General features: G+C 50.7%; 1 protein-coding gene across 7 annotated transcripts in view; it reads right to left on the bottom strand.

The window, feature by feature from the left end:
- Nucleotides 1-22,035, bottom strand: part of ATP2B2 (ATPase plasma membrane Ca2+ transporting 2) — a 118,948-nt gene that overhangs the window by 79,441 nt on the left and 17,472 nt on the right. For all 7 annotated transcript variants that reach the window (XM_047096577.1, XM_047096576.1, XM_047096572.1 and 4 more), the window contains exon 2: nt 108-305. In XM_047096577.1, coding sequence (XP_046952533.1) covers nt 108-305 — 198 coding nt within the window. The remainder of the gene's footprint in view (nt 1-107; nt 306-22,035) is intronic.

The raw sequence follows: 22,035 nt of genomic DNA on the forward strand, positions 1-22,035 counted from the left end.
TGGGGCCCTGTCCCCTGGGCCTCAATTTCCTCACCTGGAGGAGCCGTGGCTGAGTCCCGGGTACTGCAGGTGCACATTTGGTGCAGGGTGGGGCGCTGGGGTCTTACCTTCATTGTTCTCTCCAGGCGGGTGGTAAAAGGACAGCCCCAGGGAGATGATGGCCGCGATTTCCAGGATGATCAGCGTCACATCTTGCAGTGCCTCCCACACCAGCTGCAGGAAGGTTTTTGGCTTCTTTGGAGGTATAAAGTTTTGCCCAAAAATCTGCTTTCTCTTTTCCAGATCTGGAGCGGTGCCCGGCAAACCTGTGGACAGAATGCAGGAAGGTTGGCCTGGGAGGCCTGGGAAAGACACTCAGCTTCCCAGGAATCGTCCTGAATGGGGCTGGCCCCATGGGGAAGCACAGAGCGGGGGTGGGGGTGGGGTGGTGGAAACAAAGCAGAACACTTGCAGGCACCAGCCAGGCACCCAGCACTCGCGCCAGAGCGGGCTCCTGTGAAATGCCAGAGACACCATGAAGTGGGGTGAAGAGTGGTCCCCCACAAAATGATATGTCTGCATCCTAATCCATGGAAACTATGAAGGTGACCTTATTTGGAAATAAGGAAAATGGTCTCTGCTGATATAGTTAAGGATCTTGGCCTAAACCCAGTGTTAAGTGTCCTCATACGTGACAGAGGGAGAAGACACAGACCCAGAGGGCACAGGCCATGCGAAGACGGAGGCAGAGATGGCAGGATGCAGCCACCAGGCAAGGCACGCCAGAGCCACGAAGACGCCCAAAGAAGCAAGGATGGGAATGTCCCCTACAGTCTTTGGAGGCCGCATGGCCCTGCCGACACCAGATTTCCAGACTTCCGGTCTCCATAACTGTGAGAGAATAAATTGCTCTTGCCCAAAGCCACCCAGTCTGTAGCCATTTGTTATGGGGGCGACAGAAAGCACATACACACCACCAGGCCCACCCCCCACCACACCCGTGTTCCTGCTTTGCATTTCCTCCCGATCTCTTCATCGAGCACACACTTGGAGACCCCTGCCTTGGGTGTGAATCCCAGCCTGTGCCTCCAGCTCTGAGCCTCAGTGTCCTCCTCTGTGATGGGGATGACGACTGTACGTAGCCCATGAGTGGTTGTGAGCATCTCAGGACAGAATTCGTTAGGTCAGTGTTTGTTGAGCACCTACTATGTGTCCAGCACTGTTCCAGACACTGGGACAGAGCAGTGAGAGACACAAACAGAGCACCCTGCTGGAAGTGCCGACTTCCCAGGGGACACACAGGACGTGGTCAAGCGGTGCCTGGGGTGTGGCATACACTCAGTGGAGGCTAGTGGCCTGTCTCATGGACCATGGGGGTGAAGTGCAGTCCTCATCATGCAGGGCCGGGACATAGTGGCCCGCTTCCAACCCACTGTTTCTTCACTTCCAGACAATTTTCCCTGCCTCACCAATCCGATCCTTACTCCCTGCTCAGCAATCTTTGGAGGCTCCGCACTACCTCCAGAATAAAGTCCATGCTTCTCAGCTTGGCTCTCTGGCCTCTTGATCGGACCCCCAAGCCATGCTTGCGGACACATTTTCACTACCTGGCCCCCTCCCAGCCAAATCAGGCCTGTCCTCTGCTGGCGTGGCTTGTGTGTACCTCCTGCCACATGTTTGGTCGGGTATGCCTTCCACGTCCCTCCTCCCTGCTCCGTTTGCCTGTCTGCAAGTCCCCTCCCAAACTCATTCGCTCCAAGGTGTGGACAAGAATTGTCCAATTCTACCCATAGTCAACATTTGAAATCATTCCACTTGGGCTTCATTCCTTGAAATAAAAACTCCAATTCCTTTAGATTCCCTGGGAGAGGGAAGCCATCATCAGATCTGGACACCATGGTGTGAATGAGTTTCAGGCTTTTTCCTGGGAGTGGGATTTGATAAAGAGAAGAAAGGAGAACTGGGGATAGTGGTGGGGCCTCTGAGGGAAAGGGCTATGACCAGTCAATACTGGCCTGTTATGGCAGTTTGCTGGGCTTTGACCAGCCAGTTCCTTTCTCTGAGCCTCAGTCTTGATAATAGGGGAGTTCAGTAGGATGGGTGGGTCCTAAGGATCCCACAGGTTCCAAGGTTCCTGAAGTGGTCCTGCTGGGGTCTATTCACAACTCTTCATAGGTTTGGTATAAATAAGGGCTTCACTAAGAAGAAGCTTAGCAAAACTGGGGCCAGTCTATCTCCTAGGCCTGTCCTGATTGATTCACAGAGAGTGACTCTTTGAATCTTCTGAGGGTCTGTGATTCAAACGTTCTGGAGTGTGACCAGTTGAAAATGTGGGTATTCCCCAGTTCTGGAAGTCTGGTCATAGCTCAGGGGTTCTTTCATCTGGGGATTCATGGGACTGGCTTTGAGATCTTGGGTCCTGGGACAGAGCACAGGGCAGGGGGTTGCAAATCTGCAGAGCCATGGGGCTGAGCAGCTTTTGTGAATGAGTGAAGTAGGTGGGTGGGGGGCAACAGGGAGTAGTGGGGACTGGGGCAACATGAAGAATCTCAGTCATTTTAAAGGGGGAAATTATGTCTTAGCTCTTGTGGGAGAATGTGGAACCACTGTGGTAGATCTGTCAGTCTTCCAAGGGAAGCTGGACACCTGGAATTTGAGTAAAATCTTCCCATTGAAAATAGCCTAGGATGAGATACAATGTATCTGTGAGCTAGATTAAGCCCTGGGGTTGCTGGTGTGAAACCCCCAAGGCTATGGATTGGGGAGAGGGGAGGAGCCGGGAGGCACCAGAGTAGAACAGCCTCCCTGTCTCTTCCTCATCTTTCCTGGGCTTCCCCCTCCCCAGCACTACACCCTGCCCTGCTCTGCTCCCTGCAGGTTCCGAGGTCTCCTCTGTTTTTTAGGAATAACAGCTCATAGAATAAAAATATTTGTGTGTTCTGTAGGGCCAGTCCCACTTAGAAATCTCTAGGCAGTTTCCACACAGCAAACACCCTAGTATATAAACCCAAGATGGGAACCTTGGGTGTTGAGGTGCTCACATAGGGTGATTGAGATGACAGATGGTGGCCATGACATCTTGCTCACCCTCTTCCTCTTAGGGGAAGAAGGTGGGCTGAGCTGGAGATGGGGATACCCAGCCCCAGGAACTCAGATGGGCTTGAACTCAGATGTTATAGATTCAGATGCCAGGTCTGAGTGACTTTCGGCAAGAGGCGTCGCCTCTCAGTGCCTCAGTTTCCTCATCTGTAAAACATGAGTAACAGCAGGGCCTACTTCACAGGGTTGGGCGGACCTTTTGGCAGGATGTCTCGCGTAAGGTGCCCGGTGCTGTGCCTGGCACTGGGTGAGGGTATTGGTTAGTGTCGCTCAGTTTTAGGTGGTGTGTGTGATAATTATGGCCTGCCGGAGGAGGAAGACTTTGGACAGGTGGCATTTCAGTAAGATGGGGAGGAGATCAGTAAGATGGTCAATGTGAGGACAGGAACAGCAGAAGGGCTATATGACTGCAGACAAGCCACTTATCCTCTCGGGGCCTCAGTTTCCCCATAGGTGACATGAAGGATTGGCCTGACGGAAGGATAGGGGCTGGTGGCTCTGATACCTTGTATCCAAAGACAGTGGTTTTGAGGACATACAGGTGGGACCTCCCACTGTCTAATCCACCTAGCATGTTTTTCCCAGGAGTGGAATCTCATAGTTTCCCTGCCTTCTGGCTGAAAATGAACATGCCTATTTTGGGGAGCAGAAACAACAGAAGGTGATGTGAGAGATGAATGGTGCTGGAGATTCAATTTAGATTAAAGAGCATCTCACCATTTAGCATATTAAAAATTAACATTCTGTGTCAAGTATCACTGGACAAAGCCAACAAGGCCTTGAAAATTCAGAACCACAGTGCCTGGGCATTGATGTCAGAAGTCGTGTGGGGTTGTGGGTTTCTAATGTGAATTTCTTTTTTTGCACAAGAGGCAGAGGACAGAGATCTGAGTGAGGAGTCAGGTTTGTGGATGAACTTGGGCCATTTATTTCATCCCTAGGAGACTCAGTGTCCTCATCAATAAAATGGGAGCAAAGTAACTCGTAGACTGTGGTGAGCCATGCAGAGAAGAATGTGTGCAAAACTGTATGCGCGTAGCAATTGTGCCTTCACAGTAAAAAGCCTCCAGCACGTGTACAAATTCTTCTATTGGAATCAGAATTTGTGTGTTCTATTAATCACGTAATAGGAGAAAGCCAAGCACAGAGCATGGGAAACTTGGGTTGTACAGCAATTATTTGCTGCAATGGCTGTTTGCTATCATTGGATATTAGAATAACCTTTGCGCCAAGCTTCATTTCTATCCCGCTGTCCCGGACACAACTGGATTTGTTCCCAGCCTCTAAGCCCGTGCCCCTGCTAATCCTCATTCCTCTATGTGGATTGCCTTTCTCTCTCCTTAGCTCTTTCAGGCCCAGCCCTGAGTGCTGCAAATGGCAGCCTCAGGCCATCAGAGAGGTCTTGTTTGGTCAGCTGCACACTTGCACAGTGTTAAAAAAGTGATAGGGGCGCCTGGGTGACTCAGTTGATTGAGCATCTGACTCTTGGTTTCCACTCAGGTCATGATCTCATGATTTGTGGGACTGAGCCCCGCATTGGGCTCCAGGCTGACAGTGTGGAGCCTGCTTGGGACTTTCTCTCTTTCTCTCTCTCTGCCCCTCCCCTGCTTGCACACGTGCGGGCTCTCTCTCTCTCAAAAATAAACAAAATAAAACAAATGATAATTTGTTGCCAGCATTAAAAACTCAGGTACTTCCACATAAAAATCCAGATGTCTAGCTCAGCAAGGATGTGTGTCCTCAGCAAGGACCTCAGGGAGCTGGAACCTGTGGATGAGAGCTCTCTGACCCAAACATTGGCCTCATCTTGGCTGGGGGACATGTTTCCTGTTAAGGAAAGCTCAGGGGGACAGTGAGAACCAGCTTAAGTTCTTCCAGGAGCAGAGGAAGTCTTTGCATCATCTGGACCTAGCACAGAGCTGGGGACCAGGAAGAGTGAGTGAGGGATCCTGGTTTCCTTAGAGGGAAGGACTTTGTCACCGGTGGGCTGAAGTGGATGGATGTCTAGGGAGGAAGGAAAGGGAAACACACCCAGAGGCTGGACAACCCGCCATGGTGTCCTGTCACTAGATGCTAGGCCCCCAGCGACTCAGGAGTCTTTTCTCTAAAGAGGCCTGAATTCCCCCCGGCCCCTCTGAAGGTAGAGAAAGTAGTTAGGATCCTATTAGATGGTGTGTATCCAATCTTCCACTTGCTTATTTAATTAATCGACAAATATTTATTGAGCACCTACTATAAGCCAAACATTGCTTTACATGTTGGGGACTCTGGTGCCAGGAAGGGTTTCCTGGAGGAAGTGTAATTGGTTGAGCTCAGAAGAAAGAGTGGGGGCTAATCAGGTGAAAGGGTCTGGGTAGGGTAAGAGGGTTGGCGAAGGCAGAAGAAACCCCAAAGGGCTTGGGAAAGGCCAATGTGGCTGAAGCATCCCCCGTTTGCCCCTCAGGAGAGGGGACAGATGGTCTCCAAGGGAGAGGACACATCTTTTTGGTGCCACACGGGGTCCTCATTGAGCAGGCCTTGGAGTGCGGGGGCGGGGCTATCTAATGGATAGCGGAACTCATCTTGTTGCCCTCTTTCCCTTGCCTGCCTGTTAGCTCAGCACTGAATTTACAGTTCACTTCTTAGAGCTGCATGGAGGACTCAGTGGTACCTGTTGTGCCTGTAAGTCATCATCTTACTTCTCCTTTCTTCCCTTTGTCTGAATTTCCTCACTGAAGTCATTAAAAATCTTTCTGTATGAGACAAACTTTTACAAGCTGCTCTGCAGGTAGGACATGCGTAATCAAGTAGGAAAAAAAGGGAGTGGTGAGGTAGGCACAGGTGCAGGGATTCAGAGGTCAGAAGCAATGGGGGCATGTCACATATGACTTACTTTTGGCCCTGGTAATTGGGGGCTGGGCTCTGCTTTTCCTGTGTGGGGGACACTGATGTGAAACTCCTCATGCCAACCAGCTGGGCTCTGTGAAAAGTAGGGGCCTTTGGCCATTGGGAGGGGCTCAGGGTGAGAGTTGGCAAGCCATCTGGATGACCTCTGACCTCTTCTTCCCTGCTCTGAGACCCCCACAAGGCTGAGCATCCCTGTTCCCCGCAGAGGGACGCCAGAGAACTTTTTCAACCCCAGGAAGGTAGCCATAATGAATGCTGCCACTGAATTTGGCTGATATTTGGGGGGCATTGCCTGGCTGAGTGAACCTGCCTGCTGTCTGAGCAAATGATTTCAAGGAAAAAGTAACTCTCCACCTGCTGCTCAGCGTTAGTGCAAAAAACAAACTGCCCCCCCCCCCAGATGCTGGTGCTTGGCATATATTGGCCCTCATAAATCATAGATGCAGTTGTTACAACTAACTACCACACTATCAGCATTACCGTCACTCTCGACCTGGAATGTGCCTCCTGAATATTTCTGTCAGCATGGCTGCTGTCTGAGACTGTCTGAGACCCACCACTGCAGCCACGACACACCCCTACCTAGGTCCCGAGACTTGGTTTGGATGCCTCTTCACTTGCTGTGTGACCCTGAGTAGGTTACTTACCCTCTCTGGGGGCCCTCAGGTTGTTTCACTTGAGGATCAAACAGAACCAGGCTCTGACAGTGCTTTGTGAACTGTGACATTCTTCCTCCTCTATTGGGGTCACCCTATTATGCAGGAATGTACACTGAGGCACAGAGTCCTTCTGCTGGGATAGCGACTGAGTCAGACCCCTTGCCACAGAGACCAGGGGTCACATTTGCCCTCCTCCAGCCTGATCTAGTTAGGGGTGGGCTGCGTCTGCCCAGAACAAATGCCCCACAGCGATCTTACCTGATTAAGCTGACATAAGTCACTGGCTCACACAGGCCTGATCCGTCAGCTGTGGGGTGCTTAGTAAATTTCAGATGAAACAAATTGTGAGTGCTTCCCCAGGAAGGCCAAAGGGGGCTTCATGGCTCTTGCATGCATTTAAAAAAAGGGAAGAGAGTGCAAACTGGGGAATGTACCCAGAAGGCAGGTGTGTGACTTAGTATGTGAGAGAGGCTGTCTGTGCAGGTATGCGCGCACTCAAGGGTGTGGCTGTGTCTGTGTGCACGTGAGTGGCCTGGAGCTTCATGTAGGAGGGGGCGTCCACATGCTCCCACCCTGTCAGAGGCCAGGGAGAGTGGGCCGCTTACAAAGACATCACTGCTGAGATGTTTAGGACTTCACAATGCTCAAGACAAAGTGGTGAAACGGTAGGAGAGACCGGAGTTTGAGCTTTGCCCAAGGCTACTTCTGAGCTCCGTGACCTTGGGCAGGTGACCTCCCCGGTCTGGGCCTTGGTTTCCTGGTGTGTAACTTGGGGATGAGGACAGCACTCGTCTCACAGAGTCACTGTGGGGAGGGAACACACTGGATGTGCTAGGTTGGACAGGGGCCTGGCTCGGGGTAAAGGCTTCATAAGCAGTAGGCTTGCTACTGTTGCTGCTGTTATTTGAGCCACCCCCAAGCCACTAGCTCCAAACTTGGTTGTATGTTGGCATCACTAAGGGGCTCTGAAAAATATTAATGTCTGAGCCTCAAACCTAGAGATTCTGATTGAAATGGACTGGGGTGTGGCCTGGGCCTTCGATGTCCTGGGTGAAGGACTTACTGGTTCCCAGGCCCCCAGCTGGAAACACGTTAGAAATGCAAATTCTGACGCCAGCCCAGACCTACTGACTTGACTGCTTGGGAGTGGGGTCCAGGCATGTGTGTGGTAACAGCCTTCCTGCAGGGACAGGCTGAAGAAGGGGCAGAGGGTGGAGAGGACGTAGCTAACGTGCTAGGTGCTTTGGGAATGGCACTGCCCTCGAGCCTCACCGACCACCCTGGTTTCTGCTGAGGTTCTGAGCGGGCAGTGGCTTGAGTGGCTTACACAGCAGGTGGGGGACAGAGCCTGGACCAGCCTTGTCGATCTTTCCCTTCCTTCAGCAGCAGGTGCCTGCTCCCCCACGGCTGGTCTCTCTCCCTGAAGGCTGCACACGCATGTCAAGCTCACAACCTGCCTTGAGGCAGCAGAGGAGGGAATGAGTGTTGTGCTTTGAGAAGCTGACAGACCCAGACTTGAAGCCAAGGGGGTCATGGAGGCCACAGTCAGACCTTCTGTCTCCTGCTGGTGGCTGAAGGAGCCTAGAGAAAAACTAGGAACAAGGTGAGGAGAGAAAGGAGACCAGAAGAGGAGATCAGGTAGCCTGGGGCCGGGAGTTCTTGTTGAAGGTCGAGCTGACAGAGGTTCTGCCCTGCTCTACAATCTTCCATGGCTCCCCATTCACAACTGTGACCAACTCCTGTGCTGGTGGGATCTCTGAGGTTGTCCCAAAGGACTTCTCCCACCTCACTCTCGGTCTTGCTGTGTTTATCCCTCTCTGCTGCCAAGCTCTGAAACATGTCTGGCATTTGCTGGTGTTTGTCTGCTGTGTCTATGTTCATTTGGCTCCTGACCCAGAAGGCCCACCCCTCCCCCCTGTTGAGCTAGTCAGTCTTCTGAGACCCAGATGAAAATTCACTACCACCTTCTGAAAGCCTTCCTTGATTTACCCAGCAAGAGCAATCCATTCTTCTTTTCTTCCCTGAAACCATTTGTCACCCGGGACATTCACTAACACACTTACTTGGACATCCCTCCTGTGCTGGTTTTGGCCCTGGGGTCAAAGGCCGACAGACCCATTCTTCGCTGCCACTATCTTTTAGATTCCGATTCCAGCACACCCTAGAGGAGGCTGTTCGTGCCTGGGAGAGTTGGCCCTTAGGAAACTTCCTTCCCTCTCCTGCTTCTCTGGCGACCCGACATGGGGATGTGAATGCCGGGGCCGCCCCGAGGCCCCTGCACACACGAGCGACACAGCCTGTGCCACCCATAAGAGCCGCTTAACACACCTGGGCTCAACCCCTCTGCAGAAAAACAGCCCGTGCCGTGGGCATCCCTACGGTCTGCACCTGCATGTGTCTGGCCAGTCGCCGTAAGTAGAGAGGAGACTTGGTGGCTTTATTCCAGTGTGCACAGCGGGCAGGTGCCTGGAGTTCACGATCACATCATGGTGTTAGTGATTCCCAACGGACGGGTGCAGGAGGAGGGCTGTGTCTCTGAAATATCATGGCCCCAGGTGGGGTCGTCCAAGGATCCAGGGTCTCTAATAATTACGGGTGGCGATGTGGAGGCAGGAGCTCACACACAAAGCTGACAGCTGGCGTGAACGCGCACGGACGCAGCACTGGCCGCTTTCTCTGTAGCACGTGGATGCGACGTCCATTGGCTCATGTGCATACACGTGGACATGGCATGGAAGGGCACCAGGGCTTGTGGGCACCCCAGACGCTGTGTCCCTCTAAGCCACCTTGACCCACATGCGGACACGAACTTCTCCACTGATTTAAATTCACCAGTTGCCTTTTCCCCGTGTCAGGCCAAGTTTCCACCCTTACTCCACGGTAGGAATCCTTACACCTGTAACACCTCTCCACGCATGGTTCCAGAATCTCCATCTGACAGGGCAGGGGTATGGGGGAGTGTGGGAGTGGGTGGTGGCGATCTGGTTGGGAGGTGGGTGGCCAGGGGCTCATCTTAAAGCTGTGAAAATAGCAATTACCAAGCATGAGGGGTCCAGGGGAGCTGGGGCCTTGAATAGGGTTGCCAGATAAAATACAGGAACCCAGTTAAATCTGAATTTCAGATAAACAGCAAATAACTTTTTTTAGGATAAGTTATATCTCATACAGTATTTGGGACATACGACTAATAAAAGCATGAATTATTTTTTGTTTACCTGAAATTCAAATTGAACTGGAAGGCCTGTATTTTTCTTTGCTAAATCTGGTAACCCTACTCCTGAGGCTCCCCTAGTCCCCTCTCCTGGCTTCTCCACTGTTGGAGCAGGACAATTCCTGTGGCCACCAGTCCCTGCCCTCCCATCTGAGGATGAGGGAAACGAAGACCCAGAGCCGGGAAAGTGACCCAGCCCAGACACAGGGTGATTCAGCTGTGGCACTGCGGCTGGGCTCCTGATTCCCGGTGGAGGCCCTTTTCACAAAGGGAGGGGACGCTAGTCTCGCTCAAATGAACAGTGAGCTTTATTGCACACCCCCAAACGATGGCCATTTCATATTCTCTCTGTGTGTCAATCTCATTTAAGGGATGTGATTCAGACTGTCCTGAGGTGACCTCTGAGAAGCTTTTATCTCATCCCCTTGGAAAAATGGAGGCCAGAAAAGCCATTTTTCTCTTCTGTGACAGGGTCTTGGTGGCTGAACGTAGACACGGGAGAGCTCATGAGAGGAGCTTCTCTATCCCCCCAGGAGAGGGCGCTCTGCACAGCTGCTGCCTGCAGCCTCCCTGGTGGGGACGTACCAAGGTGCAGAGTGCGGGTCTTGACCACTTACTGAGGCCTTGAGCAAATGGCATCCCCTCTGTGAGCCTCAGTTTCCTCATCTGCAAATTGGAGCTGAGGGACAATCTTGCTCTGTCCTCTGGGGTTAAGATGAAAGGAGGAGAGATGTGGGAAGTGCCTGGCAAACAGCTGATGCCCAGAACCCGGCCAAGATAGCCCTTTCTTGCCTCTGAACTCAAATGCCACCCCCACATGACATCGCCAGAGGGGCAGAGTATATATGCCTTCTCACTGACCCCTTCGGGGAGGCAGGGGGCTCCTCACACCCCCATCCCTCCACTACACTGGGACCGCAGACAGAGGGGGCCAAATGTGCACGTATGTGCAGTTATGTGATCATCCCTCTATCCATGTGCCTTGCATTTAATTCTCCTGGCCATTCTATGAGTTCTATGCATTAGATGGATGGACAAACCGAGGCTCAGAGATGTCAAGTAACTTGCCCAGTGACACAGAGCTAAAGCTGGGATTTGAATCTGGATCTTTAAGTCTCCATAGCTGTACCCTTTCCACACTGTGCCAGGCTTCAGACCTGGCACTGAAATCAAAGCCAAGAACTTTACCATTCTCCTGCTGCTCTTGAGATAGCCTTTTGCTATCAACAGAGACTTAGCAATGGACAAGGGGTAGCTTCCAGGATGCCAAGCACCTGAAGGAAAATGGGAGAACTTAGTCACCAGGCTGGGCGTTGCCAAATATTTGTGTTGTCACTGAGGTCTGGATTCTTCCATTAACGTCAATAAAAGTCTCATATTTTGTTTTGTTTTTTTTTTTTTTTAAACAATTTTTTTTTCAACGTTTATTTATTTTTGGGACAGAGAGAGACAGAGCATGAACGGGGGAGGGGCAGAGAGAGAGGGAGACACAGAATCGGAAGCAGGCTCCAGGCTCTGAGCCATCAGCCCAGAGCCCGACGCGGGGCTCGAACTCACGGACCGCGAGATCGTGACCTGGCTGAAGTCGGACGCCCAACCGACTGCGCCACCCAGGTGCCCCATAAAGTCTCATATTTTGAAAGGGAAAAAAAATCCGCAAGCCCTTCAAAAGCTACAACATTTATAGAAAAATGCCTTTCTGTCTTTGGAAGGCGAGCGGGCTGAATACACTGTGGTACATGCAGTCCAGAAAATAATACTATGCAACAGTTAAAAGAAATGAGATGCGGGGGCGCCTGGATGGCTCAGTTGGTTAAATGTCCGACTTCGGCTCAGGTCATGATCTCGCGGTCTGTGAGTTCGAGCTCCGTGTCGGGCTCTGTGCTGACAGCTTGGAGCCTAGAGCCTGCTTTGGATTCTGTGTCTCCTACTCTCTCTGCCCCTCCCCCACTCATGCTCGCTCTCTCTCTCTCTCTCTCTCTCTCTCTCTCAATAATAAATAAACGTTAAAAAACATTTTAAAAAAATGAGATGCATTTCTATGTACTCCCAGAGAAGGCTCTCCAAGACAAACTGGGGAGTGGAAAAAAAGCAAGTTACAGAGCAACATGTAGTTTGATTCCATATATGTAAAACAGACTACTCAACAGAACAACAGCTTCTATTTTCTGTGGGTACGTATATATGAAAATGTGTAGCAAACGGGCCTATAAAGATCTGCTCCAAACTCATGGAGGTGGGACCTCTGTGGAGGAGGAGAAGGTGCTCGGATTGACTGTACAATCATAGTGGTCAAGGGGACCCTATTTTTGACTGAAATATTTTTAAGCAGGAGAAGGTGCTCATGTTTTATTTGAATAATTCAAATTTAATTTACAGAGGCAACGAATATGTACTACAAGAAAATATAGGTTTGTCTCCATATAATCTTTGGAGAGAGTGGGCTTGGGGACAAATACTCTGGGATTAAAACCCTGGCTTCATGACTTACTACCTGGGTGTTGCTGAGTGAGTCGCTTCACCTCGTCTGTTGCAGGGGCTGTGGTGTCTGGCCCAGAGCCTGGTTGTGCAGATTAAAATGGGGGGGCAGGTGCGACATGCCAGACACACAGGAGGTGCTCCGTGTACAATGGCCATCATCGCTTCTTTCCCCCGAGTCCTGTCCTCGTCTCCCATCAGGGTCTCCTCTTGCCCCCAACCCTATTACACCACCCAGAAAACCTCCCCCACCCAAAGAAACAGTTGTCTCAGATCTGCCCACTCTCCTCTACTGCCCGCACGTTGGCCCAGGCCACCATCACTGCTCACCCTGGGGGGCTTTGGTAGCCACCTCGCTGGTCTCTCTGTTCCCACTCTCAATATTCTTCGCCTAACAGCCAGAGGGATATTTCAAAAGTATGGAATATATGGTGTTAGCGTCAGGCCCTTGCTTAAAATCCCCCAGTGGCTTCCACTCCCTGTACAGTGGTGGCCTTCACTTTCTTCTGCAAACTCACTGCCCCCTCTGACCACTGTGCTCTGGTGACTCTAGCCTATTTTCTGCGGTTTGAACACAAATGCTTTACTGCCTCAGGGCCTTTGCACCTGGTGTTCCCTCCCTTTCCTGGAATGCTCTTTCCCCCTTTGCACCTAACTCAGCACTTCCTTTGGCTGAACCTGTTCCTTTCCGTGCCCCCAGAGAGAATGTTCTCTTTTGAATGGTCTCAGAGCTCTCCGGAAATCCCTTTTATTTTTATCATGATTTTAATAATTAGTAATGTAATTCGTTTTTCTTAATGTTTGACTCCCTGCTGACTCTAAGATCCATGCAGGCAGTGAGTACATCTGTCTTGGTCTGATACACACTAGATAGACAGACACTCAATTCAATAAACATGGGGCCTCTCCTAGACAATTGCATGGGGAGAAAGGAGGTAAGGAGGGGACAGTGTGTAACTCCAAGGCAATGCCTGCTCTGGGACATTTTCACGCTGAGATCTGAGGGGCAGGGGAGAGACTTGGGTCTCCTCAAGTCACCCCCAATATGGCCAAGGCCACACTGCAATGACCTCAGCGGCTTCCTCCGTCCTTGTTGCTGATGGGAGGGATGGAGAAGCCCACAGCCAGCCCCCGCAAAGGGACTTGCTGGGGAAACACCCAGGCCAAGCCTCACGCTGGGGCATCCCTCACACTTCCCACGTAGGGGCCTGAAGTGGCGGCTGGGGAAAAAATGTCAGTGAGATCTAGTATCAGACATATGCCAAGGCAGGTAGAGGCCTTCATTTCTGTGACAGCAGCTTCTCTCTGTTGCTAAAAAAAAAAAAAAAAAAAAAAAAAAAAGCAGCTTCTTTGAGGACTAGGAGGCAACTCCTAGAAATAGATGCTCCCTCAGGATGAAAGAATTTGGGGGTGGGGGAATGGAGATGGAGAGGGGAAGAGAAAGATGGTGGTGTGACAGTTATGAAGCAAATCAGAAAACCCACGAGGACCCCAGAAAGCTGAGGGTACCTCTGTGAAAGCTGTAACCGGCCGCTAGCATATCTTATACTGGCATTCTTCTCTTCCCTGTTGTACCCCCTCCCCTCCCCCTCCCCCTCTTGGGATCACTCCCAAATATACCACCTGCACCCCAGCCTCGACTCGCGCTCTGCTTTGGGGGGAGCCCTGAAGAAGGAGACAGGTTGGTAAGTGAGACTTGTGTGAGCAAGGGTGCAACACAGCCCTGGGGGCCGGCTTCCTGGGTCGACCTTCCTCCAATCACTGGCTGTGACCTCCCTGGACCCTTCCACCCAGGGGCTTGGATCGGCTCTGTATGGGCCCTGGCCGCTCACAAATTCCCAGGTCCTCCTGCATACTTCTCTTGTAACCGTATCACTCATTCACGAAGCTATTAACCTTTAGGCTGCTGGGTCAGCCCTGTGGCCGCTCACCTCGCGGACGGAGCTGCCCAGGGATGAGGGTGCACTGTGTGCGTGGCACACACAGAGAGGGTCCCACCCAGGGTGCGGGGCGCCCTGCCGATGATGTCACTCTGGTGGCGAGCTTCTTTTCCCCTCGCTCTGCCTTCCGTGTGCCCGCTCGCTCTCTGCCTGGCCGTTCACCTGCCTGGCTGCCCTTCTGGCTCTCATCTTTCTGGGGTGGCTCTCAGCACCTTTTTCGGGAAGCCCCCCCCCCCGCCCCGAGCAGCCCCAATCCGACCTGACGACCCCATGCTGCTGCCTCCTATCTCCACAGAGGTTATCAAATGGCATTTCAACTGACCCTTCTGATTACTTCATTTCGAGCTCCTCAAAGGCAAGTCCTGTGTTGTGTCATTTTGTGTCCTCGGCTGTGGCTGGACACAGGAGACGCCACGTGCTTGTGGAGGGAGGGAGGGCTGTTGGCTGTGCTCAGTCACCACGTGGATACGAACCCCTCTGGTCCAATCATTCACCCTCACAATCACCACCGACAACACTACACGGTTCCCCCGTGCCGGGTTCTGTGCTCACAGCTCGGCCACGTATAAGTCCATTTGATCCTCGAAGTGACTCCTTGTTGGGGGGAGGGTACGGTTAACAACTCCTTTTACACACAACTAGTACGGGCAGGGCTGGACTTGAACCCAGGGAAGCTGGCTTGCGTTCTCTTCTGAACTGCTGTAGTGTTTGGCCTCATGCATTTGATCAATCGTGACAGTGCTCCTCCCTGGTACCAGTACCCCCACCAAGCAGCAATCATACACAGCTGAGCAGAAATGGCAGGTGGACACCCACCTGGAGGCCTGACTGGGTACTGCTTACCAAATGCCATCTCAGAATCTTTAGAGAGCAAGTGGGACGTGCATTTCATCTTGATCCTCTGGGCTTTGAACTGTGTGGTTACAGCATCCAACGATTACCCGTGATTCCAGCTGTACCCCCTTTAAGGCTGTGTGACCTGAGGTGAGTCACTCACCTTCTCTGGACCTCTTGGGTTATAAAATGGGAGAACCCTGGAGACTCTAGAGGCCGATGAGAAGATTATGTGAGGCCATGCATGGCACAGAGCGCTTGGCATAGAGAGGGCACTTAATAAATATTCCCTCAAGTCACCAGTTGGACTTCAGTTTCAACTACATAAGGCCAATAGCCTCGTCCTTTATGGAGGAGGAACCCGAGCCATTGGTGGCATAGCCGGGACCAGAACCCAAGTCTTGAGACACCAAGGCCCCTTGCTCTCACCGCTCCATGACTCTGGCGGGTGTGTACGTGTCCCTTCTGGGAACGGTAAGCATTCGCAACCTGTGTCTATCTTGATAGTTAACTGCACGCTGGTGGATGTTCTTTTGTAACTTAGATGTTTTGTGGATCTCTCTAATAATCTGACCAAGGCCACCTCCATTGCTGCCCATGTGACAGAGAAGGCTCAGCGCCTCTTTCATTTCATGTATTAGATACCTCCCATCCGTCCAGCAGGAAGCTGGCCACTCCCCTCCCTACCTAGAAACCTGTCACATTCTCTACTTAGAAGGCCGTTGTTTTGGGACACAGTGTGCTCCCTTCAGCAAACTGTTTCTGAAGTTTTACTAACTCTAAGCATTAGACAGGATGCATGTGTCTGGCTTCAGGAATCCGGTTCCTGTGATGCCTCAGGACCCACGGGTCTCTGGTCAACCCCTCAGTGACATTTCTGTTGGGAGGCAAGTCCACTCTCTTCTGGGAGAGAAGAGACACTTACTCTGCCAACCAGCCATGTCCCTGTTCTTGCCAGGTTGAAGGCAGGGACACTGAAATGCCAGCTGTGATGCTTACGTGGTGACTGGAAGGAGACTGAGAACATTTCTCTCTCTTTCTCTAGTTGTAAAACTGACAGTTCGTAGAGGAAGAAAGGTTGTCGAGCCTGGCCACTGGTGAAGCCACAGACAGCTCTAAGGCCAGCTCTTGCCCCAGTGTGCCAGACTGTGAACTGCATGAGGAGGCTGGTTGAGACTGGCTTGATACCTGGCACAGAGTTCCAGCACACAGTAGGTGCTCAATAAACAAGTGTGGGCAGAATGAATGGCTGGAGGCTACAGATCTCACAGTATAAGAAAAACATTCTCCTTAAAGTCTTCACCAAACAATGAAACTAAAATCAGTTGAGAACAGTTAGGCTTATCAGGAAAGTTAGTGAGATTCTGAATGTGCCCTCAGAATATTATTCATAAAAATAAATACTTTTTCACTAAATTGGAATGAATGAATATTAAGAGCTGGGTGTTAAAAAGGGTTCTCTTTATTTTTTTATTTTTTGAAAGTTTATTTATTATTTATTTATTTTGAGAGACAGACCGAGAGAGGGAGAGAATCCCAAGCAGCCTCCTCTGCACTGCCAGTGAGAAGCCCGACATGGGGCTTGAACTCACAAACCATGAGATCATGACCTGAGCTGAAGCCTGACACTCAACTGACTGAGCCACCCAGGTGACCCCAAAAGAGTTCTTAAAAAAAAAAAAAACTTTTAGAGCACCTGCATGGCTCAGTCGGTTAAGCGTCTGACTTTGGCTCAGGTCATGATCTCACAGTTTGTGAGCTCAAGCCCCACGTTGAGCTCGGTGCTGACAGCTTGGAGCCTGAAGCCTGCTTTGGATTCTGTGTCTTTTTCTCTGCCCCTTCCCTGTTCTACTCTGTCTCTCAAAAATAAATAAACATGAAAAAAAAAAAAAAAAACCTCTTAAGGAGTTTAAGTGTTTAAACTCTTTAAATCTTTAAAATCTTTCTTTAAAAAAGAGTTTAAAGACACACAGAGGGAAAATTTCATGGTTCTGACCTTTATCTCAAGTGGTTTACACCCTGACCTTAACTTCCAAGGCTCACCGCTCCCACCTCTGCCCCTTCATTGCCTCCCTCCCTCTTTTATTCTGGCTGTCAGAGAGCGGCCCATTCTGAAGGCTCCCCTGGTTGCTTCTCATGCAGGGGCAACAAATAAATTTCCTTTTGCAAGTCGACTGTTATTGATTAGTAGGCTCTACTTGGAGTTGCGCTTGAGGAGTCTGAGCATTGGGATTGATGGGTGATGGATCTGCCACAGATGTGGGTTCAGAAAGTGGAGAATTAGTTGTATTTCAGGTATTTGCTATGTCTCTCATCTTGTCTGCTCTCTTTTAAATTTTTTTTAATGTTTATTTATTTTTGAGACAGAGAGAGACACAGCATGAGCAGGGAAGGGGCAGAGAGAGAGGGAGACACAGAATGTGAAGCAGGCTCCAGGCTCTGAGCTGTCAGCACAGAGCCCGACGCGGGGCTCGAACTCACGAACTGTGAGATCGTGACCTGAGCCGAAGTCGGATGCTTAACCGACTGAGCCACCCAGGAGCCCCTTGTCTGCTCTCTTTCGATCCTTGGGACAGGATTTTATGGGGCCCACAAGGTAGCCCCTGGTTGTTTTGTCCATGTTTCCAAGTCAGCAAGTCTAAGACCAATCTTATTGTTTCCTTCAAATCTATTCCTCTTTCTGGTCATATTGACAGCCTCCTTGGTATTTCTAGATTTGGCCTTTCTTCTTCAGTCTTGAGATCATCATCTGAATCTGGGCTTCCAGAATCTCTCGCCTGGCTACTGCTGCAATGGCACCTTAGGAAGTCTCTGTCCTTCCAGCCCCATTGCCTCTGACCCACAACATATGCTGCTCTGATCTCCCATAAGTGCCCACTCTCCACACTGGAACTTGCAATGGATCTAAATGCTCAATAAACAGTATCTATTATCTCTTGTTTGAGAGTTAAGACCAATCGCATTCGTTCGTTTGTTCATTCGTTCATTCATTCATTCATTCCCCTTTCCTTTCCTCTTTGTTCATGTATTTGTTAAATAGACATTTTGTGATTACTGTCATGGAAAATGTCAAACATGTGTTGTCTCCTAAGGACACAAAGATAAACTACGCATGATCTCTGCTTTGAGGAGCTCACAGTATGGGGTGGAAACAGACACCTAAAAAATTAACTCCAATCCAAGGTAATAAAATGACACTCGAAATGCCTCTCTTTCGACCTCTGGTTCCTTTTCCAGACCATTTCTTTCATCTCTCCTTTGGGATCTGACTCAAAGCCATTCTTCCTAGGGTTCTTCTTCTCTCTCAGCACCTGCCATACTCTGGGGCACAGAATGATGGCCTGTCTGGGTCTACCTGCTTCTACTCCCTTTCCACCAACTGATGCCTTTGCGTCATTTCTGTATAAGGCAAATTGTCCAGCACGCAGTAGGGCCCCATTAACAGTTGGAATTGAATCACTTCCAGTTTTTGACTAAATCTCTCATGTGTTCTATTTCTCCTCTTCAACCCCAATCTGACCTCTCAGATGGGCCATCCGTCCATTTGCTTTGATGCTGGGCTTGGGGCCAGACTGCATGGCCCTGCCACTTACAGGTTGGGTATGTTAACCCCTAGATGCCTCAGTTTTCCTATCTTTAAAATGGGGATTATGATAGAACTTTCCTCATATATGTTGATGGGTTTAGGACAGGGTTTGGGACCTGGTAAAATTGCTGGCCACTACTGTGGTCACAAAGGTCTTCCCCTACATTTTGGAAAAAGGCCCTTCTCTTTATTTATCCTTTTGGGCTGAACCCATTCAGTGTTTGGAATTGTCACCCTCTCCTGCTTGTGTCTACCTTGTATTTTGTCCACTGATTGTGAGTCCCTGGGGTCCTGCCCAGGGGGGTTGAGCCTTGGAGGGCTGTGGAAAGGGGAGGGTGGGTGGCCCAGTCACTTCTGCCCAGGCAGAATCATGGCCCCCACTGCTCACAGGTCACGCCTGATTGCCTAGCAACAGGAACATACATCTTGGCAACAGCTTGCAATTTTATGGGGAAACAAAATGTTCCTGATTAACCCTCAAATCACATTCCAGTGAGTTCTGTTCAGCCTGAGGCTGAGCAACATAACCAAAATGAACAGAACAGAGCACCAAGGCATGTGGTGGGAGGGCCCTGTGCCCTGGGGCTGGGGCTCCGGCCATGGGGCGGGTAGGACAACACAGAGGCCCTTACCTAGGTCTAGGTTCAAAAAGTGGCCTTGTCACCTCCTCATCAGGTGAGCCTCTCCTCACCTGCCAGAGTGAGGATTTAGTCCCTGCCTTCAGGGCCCCAGTGAGAATAACACGAGAGCCATGCCACTCCCTCTTCTCAGCCCTGGTGGCTGCCTCACTTGAGAAGAAATCTCACACACCTCCAACAGCTCACAGGCAACCTCTGCTCACTCCCCTGGCTTCATCTCTTGCCAAATGTCCCCTCAGGTCCCACCTCCAGCCTTTGCCCCCACCACTCCCCCCCAACCCCCTCCCCCCCCAACCCTTCTACATGCAGCCTCCCTTTCATTTTCCAAGTGTTCTCTGCCTCCTGCTCCCAGGATCAGAGGATCCACTGTTACTCCCAACTTCAGCCCCTTGCTTATTTCCTGCAGGGCATTTGTTACAAGGGACAATCTCAGGGATTTTGCTATTTACTTGGCTTTCTGCTAGTCGCCCACACTGGAATGCGAGCCCCATAAAGGCAGCGACATTCATTATTTTGTCCACTGCTGTGTCTATCTCCAGGACCTAAAACGCCATCTAGCACATAGTTAGTGCTCAAGAAACATGTGTTGAACCAATGCATAACCAGATGGAGGGCTTTGCCAGTGCCTGGTGTTTAGTGGGTGTCCACGAGCCTTTGCGACCTTTACTTCACTTAGGCTTTTCTTCTCTGCAAAGGTGAGTGAGCTGACACCCTTAACCCCCTGCTGCTTGGCCCCACATCTATTGGAGGAAATTCCTTCCTAGGGATGTATAGCAAAAAATAAAAATACCTGTAAACCGAAAAGCATGCTAGCAGGAAATCATCATGCCTAGCACTTTTCAGGGACAAAACTTAGGACAGAAGTAGCACCAGGTATCCTAAGAGGCTCTGAAATTTTAATACACAAAATAAGGACAGGGGAAAAAATATCTACGATCTGAGGGCATATGAACACACTGAAAGGGCAGGGGTTAGGGCCACATAGGCCTGGGTTCAGATGTCATCCAGCAACTTGTTGCTGAGTAACCTTGAGCACACTGTGCCTCAGTTTCCTCATCTGTAAAATGGTGGTACTACGGAAATGAGATGTGGTATTTAAAGGGCAAGTCCCCCCGGCCACATCCCAGGCTCAGGATTAAACCCCAGGGATGAGACCCACCATGGTCTCCAGCAGGATCTCCCTCAGCCTCCCATGTTGCGGCTGTACTTTTTTTGTTACAGCACGGCTGACTCCCTGAGATGGTAATTGTTAGGACAATTTAGGTAAGCCTTTGGGGGTGACAAAAAAGCTGGCAGTTCCAGATCAAACAGTCAGCCGTCTCATGGGTCCGTCATCAGAACATCAGAGGGACAGTTTTGCAGCCTGGCCTCACATTAACTGCAGCAGCCAAAAAACTGATTATTCCAAACCCCGGTGCTCACTTGCTCAACACTGTCTGCTTGTCTGGGTAATTAGATCTCCCAGGACTTCAAGAGGATGCTGGCGGCTTCGTGTCAGCTCATGCGTCCTTGAGGCTGGCAAGGGGGCGGCAGGAACTGCTTCTCTGCCAGTCAGATCCCAGCCCCTCCCTGGCCGGTACGTTCCCCCTGACCCAACCTCTGGGTGGGGATGAAAGGCCCACACCTTTCCACATCAGAGACAGGGAATGCAGGGGAGTCGGGCCAGGGCTGGGACAGGGAGGTGGTGGATTGCTGGTGGCTTTGGCCAGGATTAGTCTCTGATATTTCTGTGGTCTCCCTGCTGAGCTGGGCGATGGGTTCCGGTTGGGGGAAAGGTGGACTGAGGAGCCTTCAGCCCGCACATAATATGCACACGCACATGTAATCACCATTCACGTTTTCATTTACTTAGAATCCCTGTTAGGTGCTTGGGGATTCAGAGGCAAATGAAACTGCCCTTGCCCTCAGGAAGCATAAAATCCAAATGTCTAGGAGGTTGCCTGCCTACCCACCACCTACGCTATGGCTGCCTCTCTCAAGTGGAAGAAAAATGATTTCACCCTTTAGGAGGTAAGCCAAACTGTGGTCATTTACAAAGCTACTGGCAGTGTTCTACAGTTTCCCTCTGCAGGGATTTTTTTTTTCCCCTGCAGGGGGCGTGCCCAGGATTTTCTCCACATGCTTATTCCTTTGTGATTGGGGCAGTTTTGGAACCCCGTTTTCTCACTGAGCACTCAGTGACCTCTTGGAAGTTGGTTCTCTCCCAGCTGAGAGCCCCAGGTTTAACAGACTAGGGGGCCCTTTCTGACCCTGTGATTTCTCCAAATACATCCCAGCAAGGAAAGAGGTGGGGGAAAAGGAGGAGTGGGAAAGTTAGTGGATTCAAAGACAAATCCCAACTCTGTGACCCACCACTGTGTGATCCTGTGCAAGCCCTCTATGAGCCTCAGTTTCTTTAAAACGGGAGGCTGGGAATGCTTTTCTCCTATGGCATCTACGATATAGAAAGAGATCACAAAAGCTTGTCGTGCCTAGCAGAGTACCTGGCAGAGCCCAGGAAATGGACATAGGGGATCTGAAAACACTGAAAAAGCAGGAGCCCCACCAGAACTCACCCTCAGTCAACCAGGGAAAGCAATTCTTGGGGATCCAGCACGTCATTTGAGGCTCAGGTTAAATATCACTTCCATAGGGAAGCCCTCCCCCACTGCCTGTCTAAGCTGCCCCTTCCCATGGTTGCTCTCAAAGTCCTTATCCACCTGATACATTTTCTTGTTCATTTATT

Source organism: Lynx rufus, unplaced genomic scaffold, assembly GCF_022079265.1.
Source record: "Lynx rufus isolate CCGP_SWC_20201006 ecotype Redwood Valley unplaced genomic scaffold, mLynRuf1.p SCAF_4, whole genome shotgun sequence".
Lineage (NCBI taxonomy): Eukaryota > Metazoa > Chordata > Mammalia > Carnivora > Felidae > Lynx > Lynx rufus.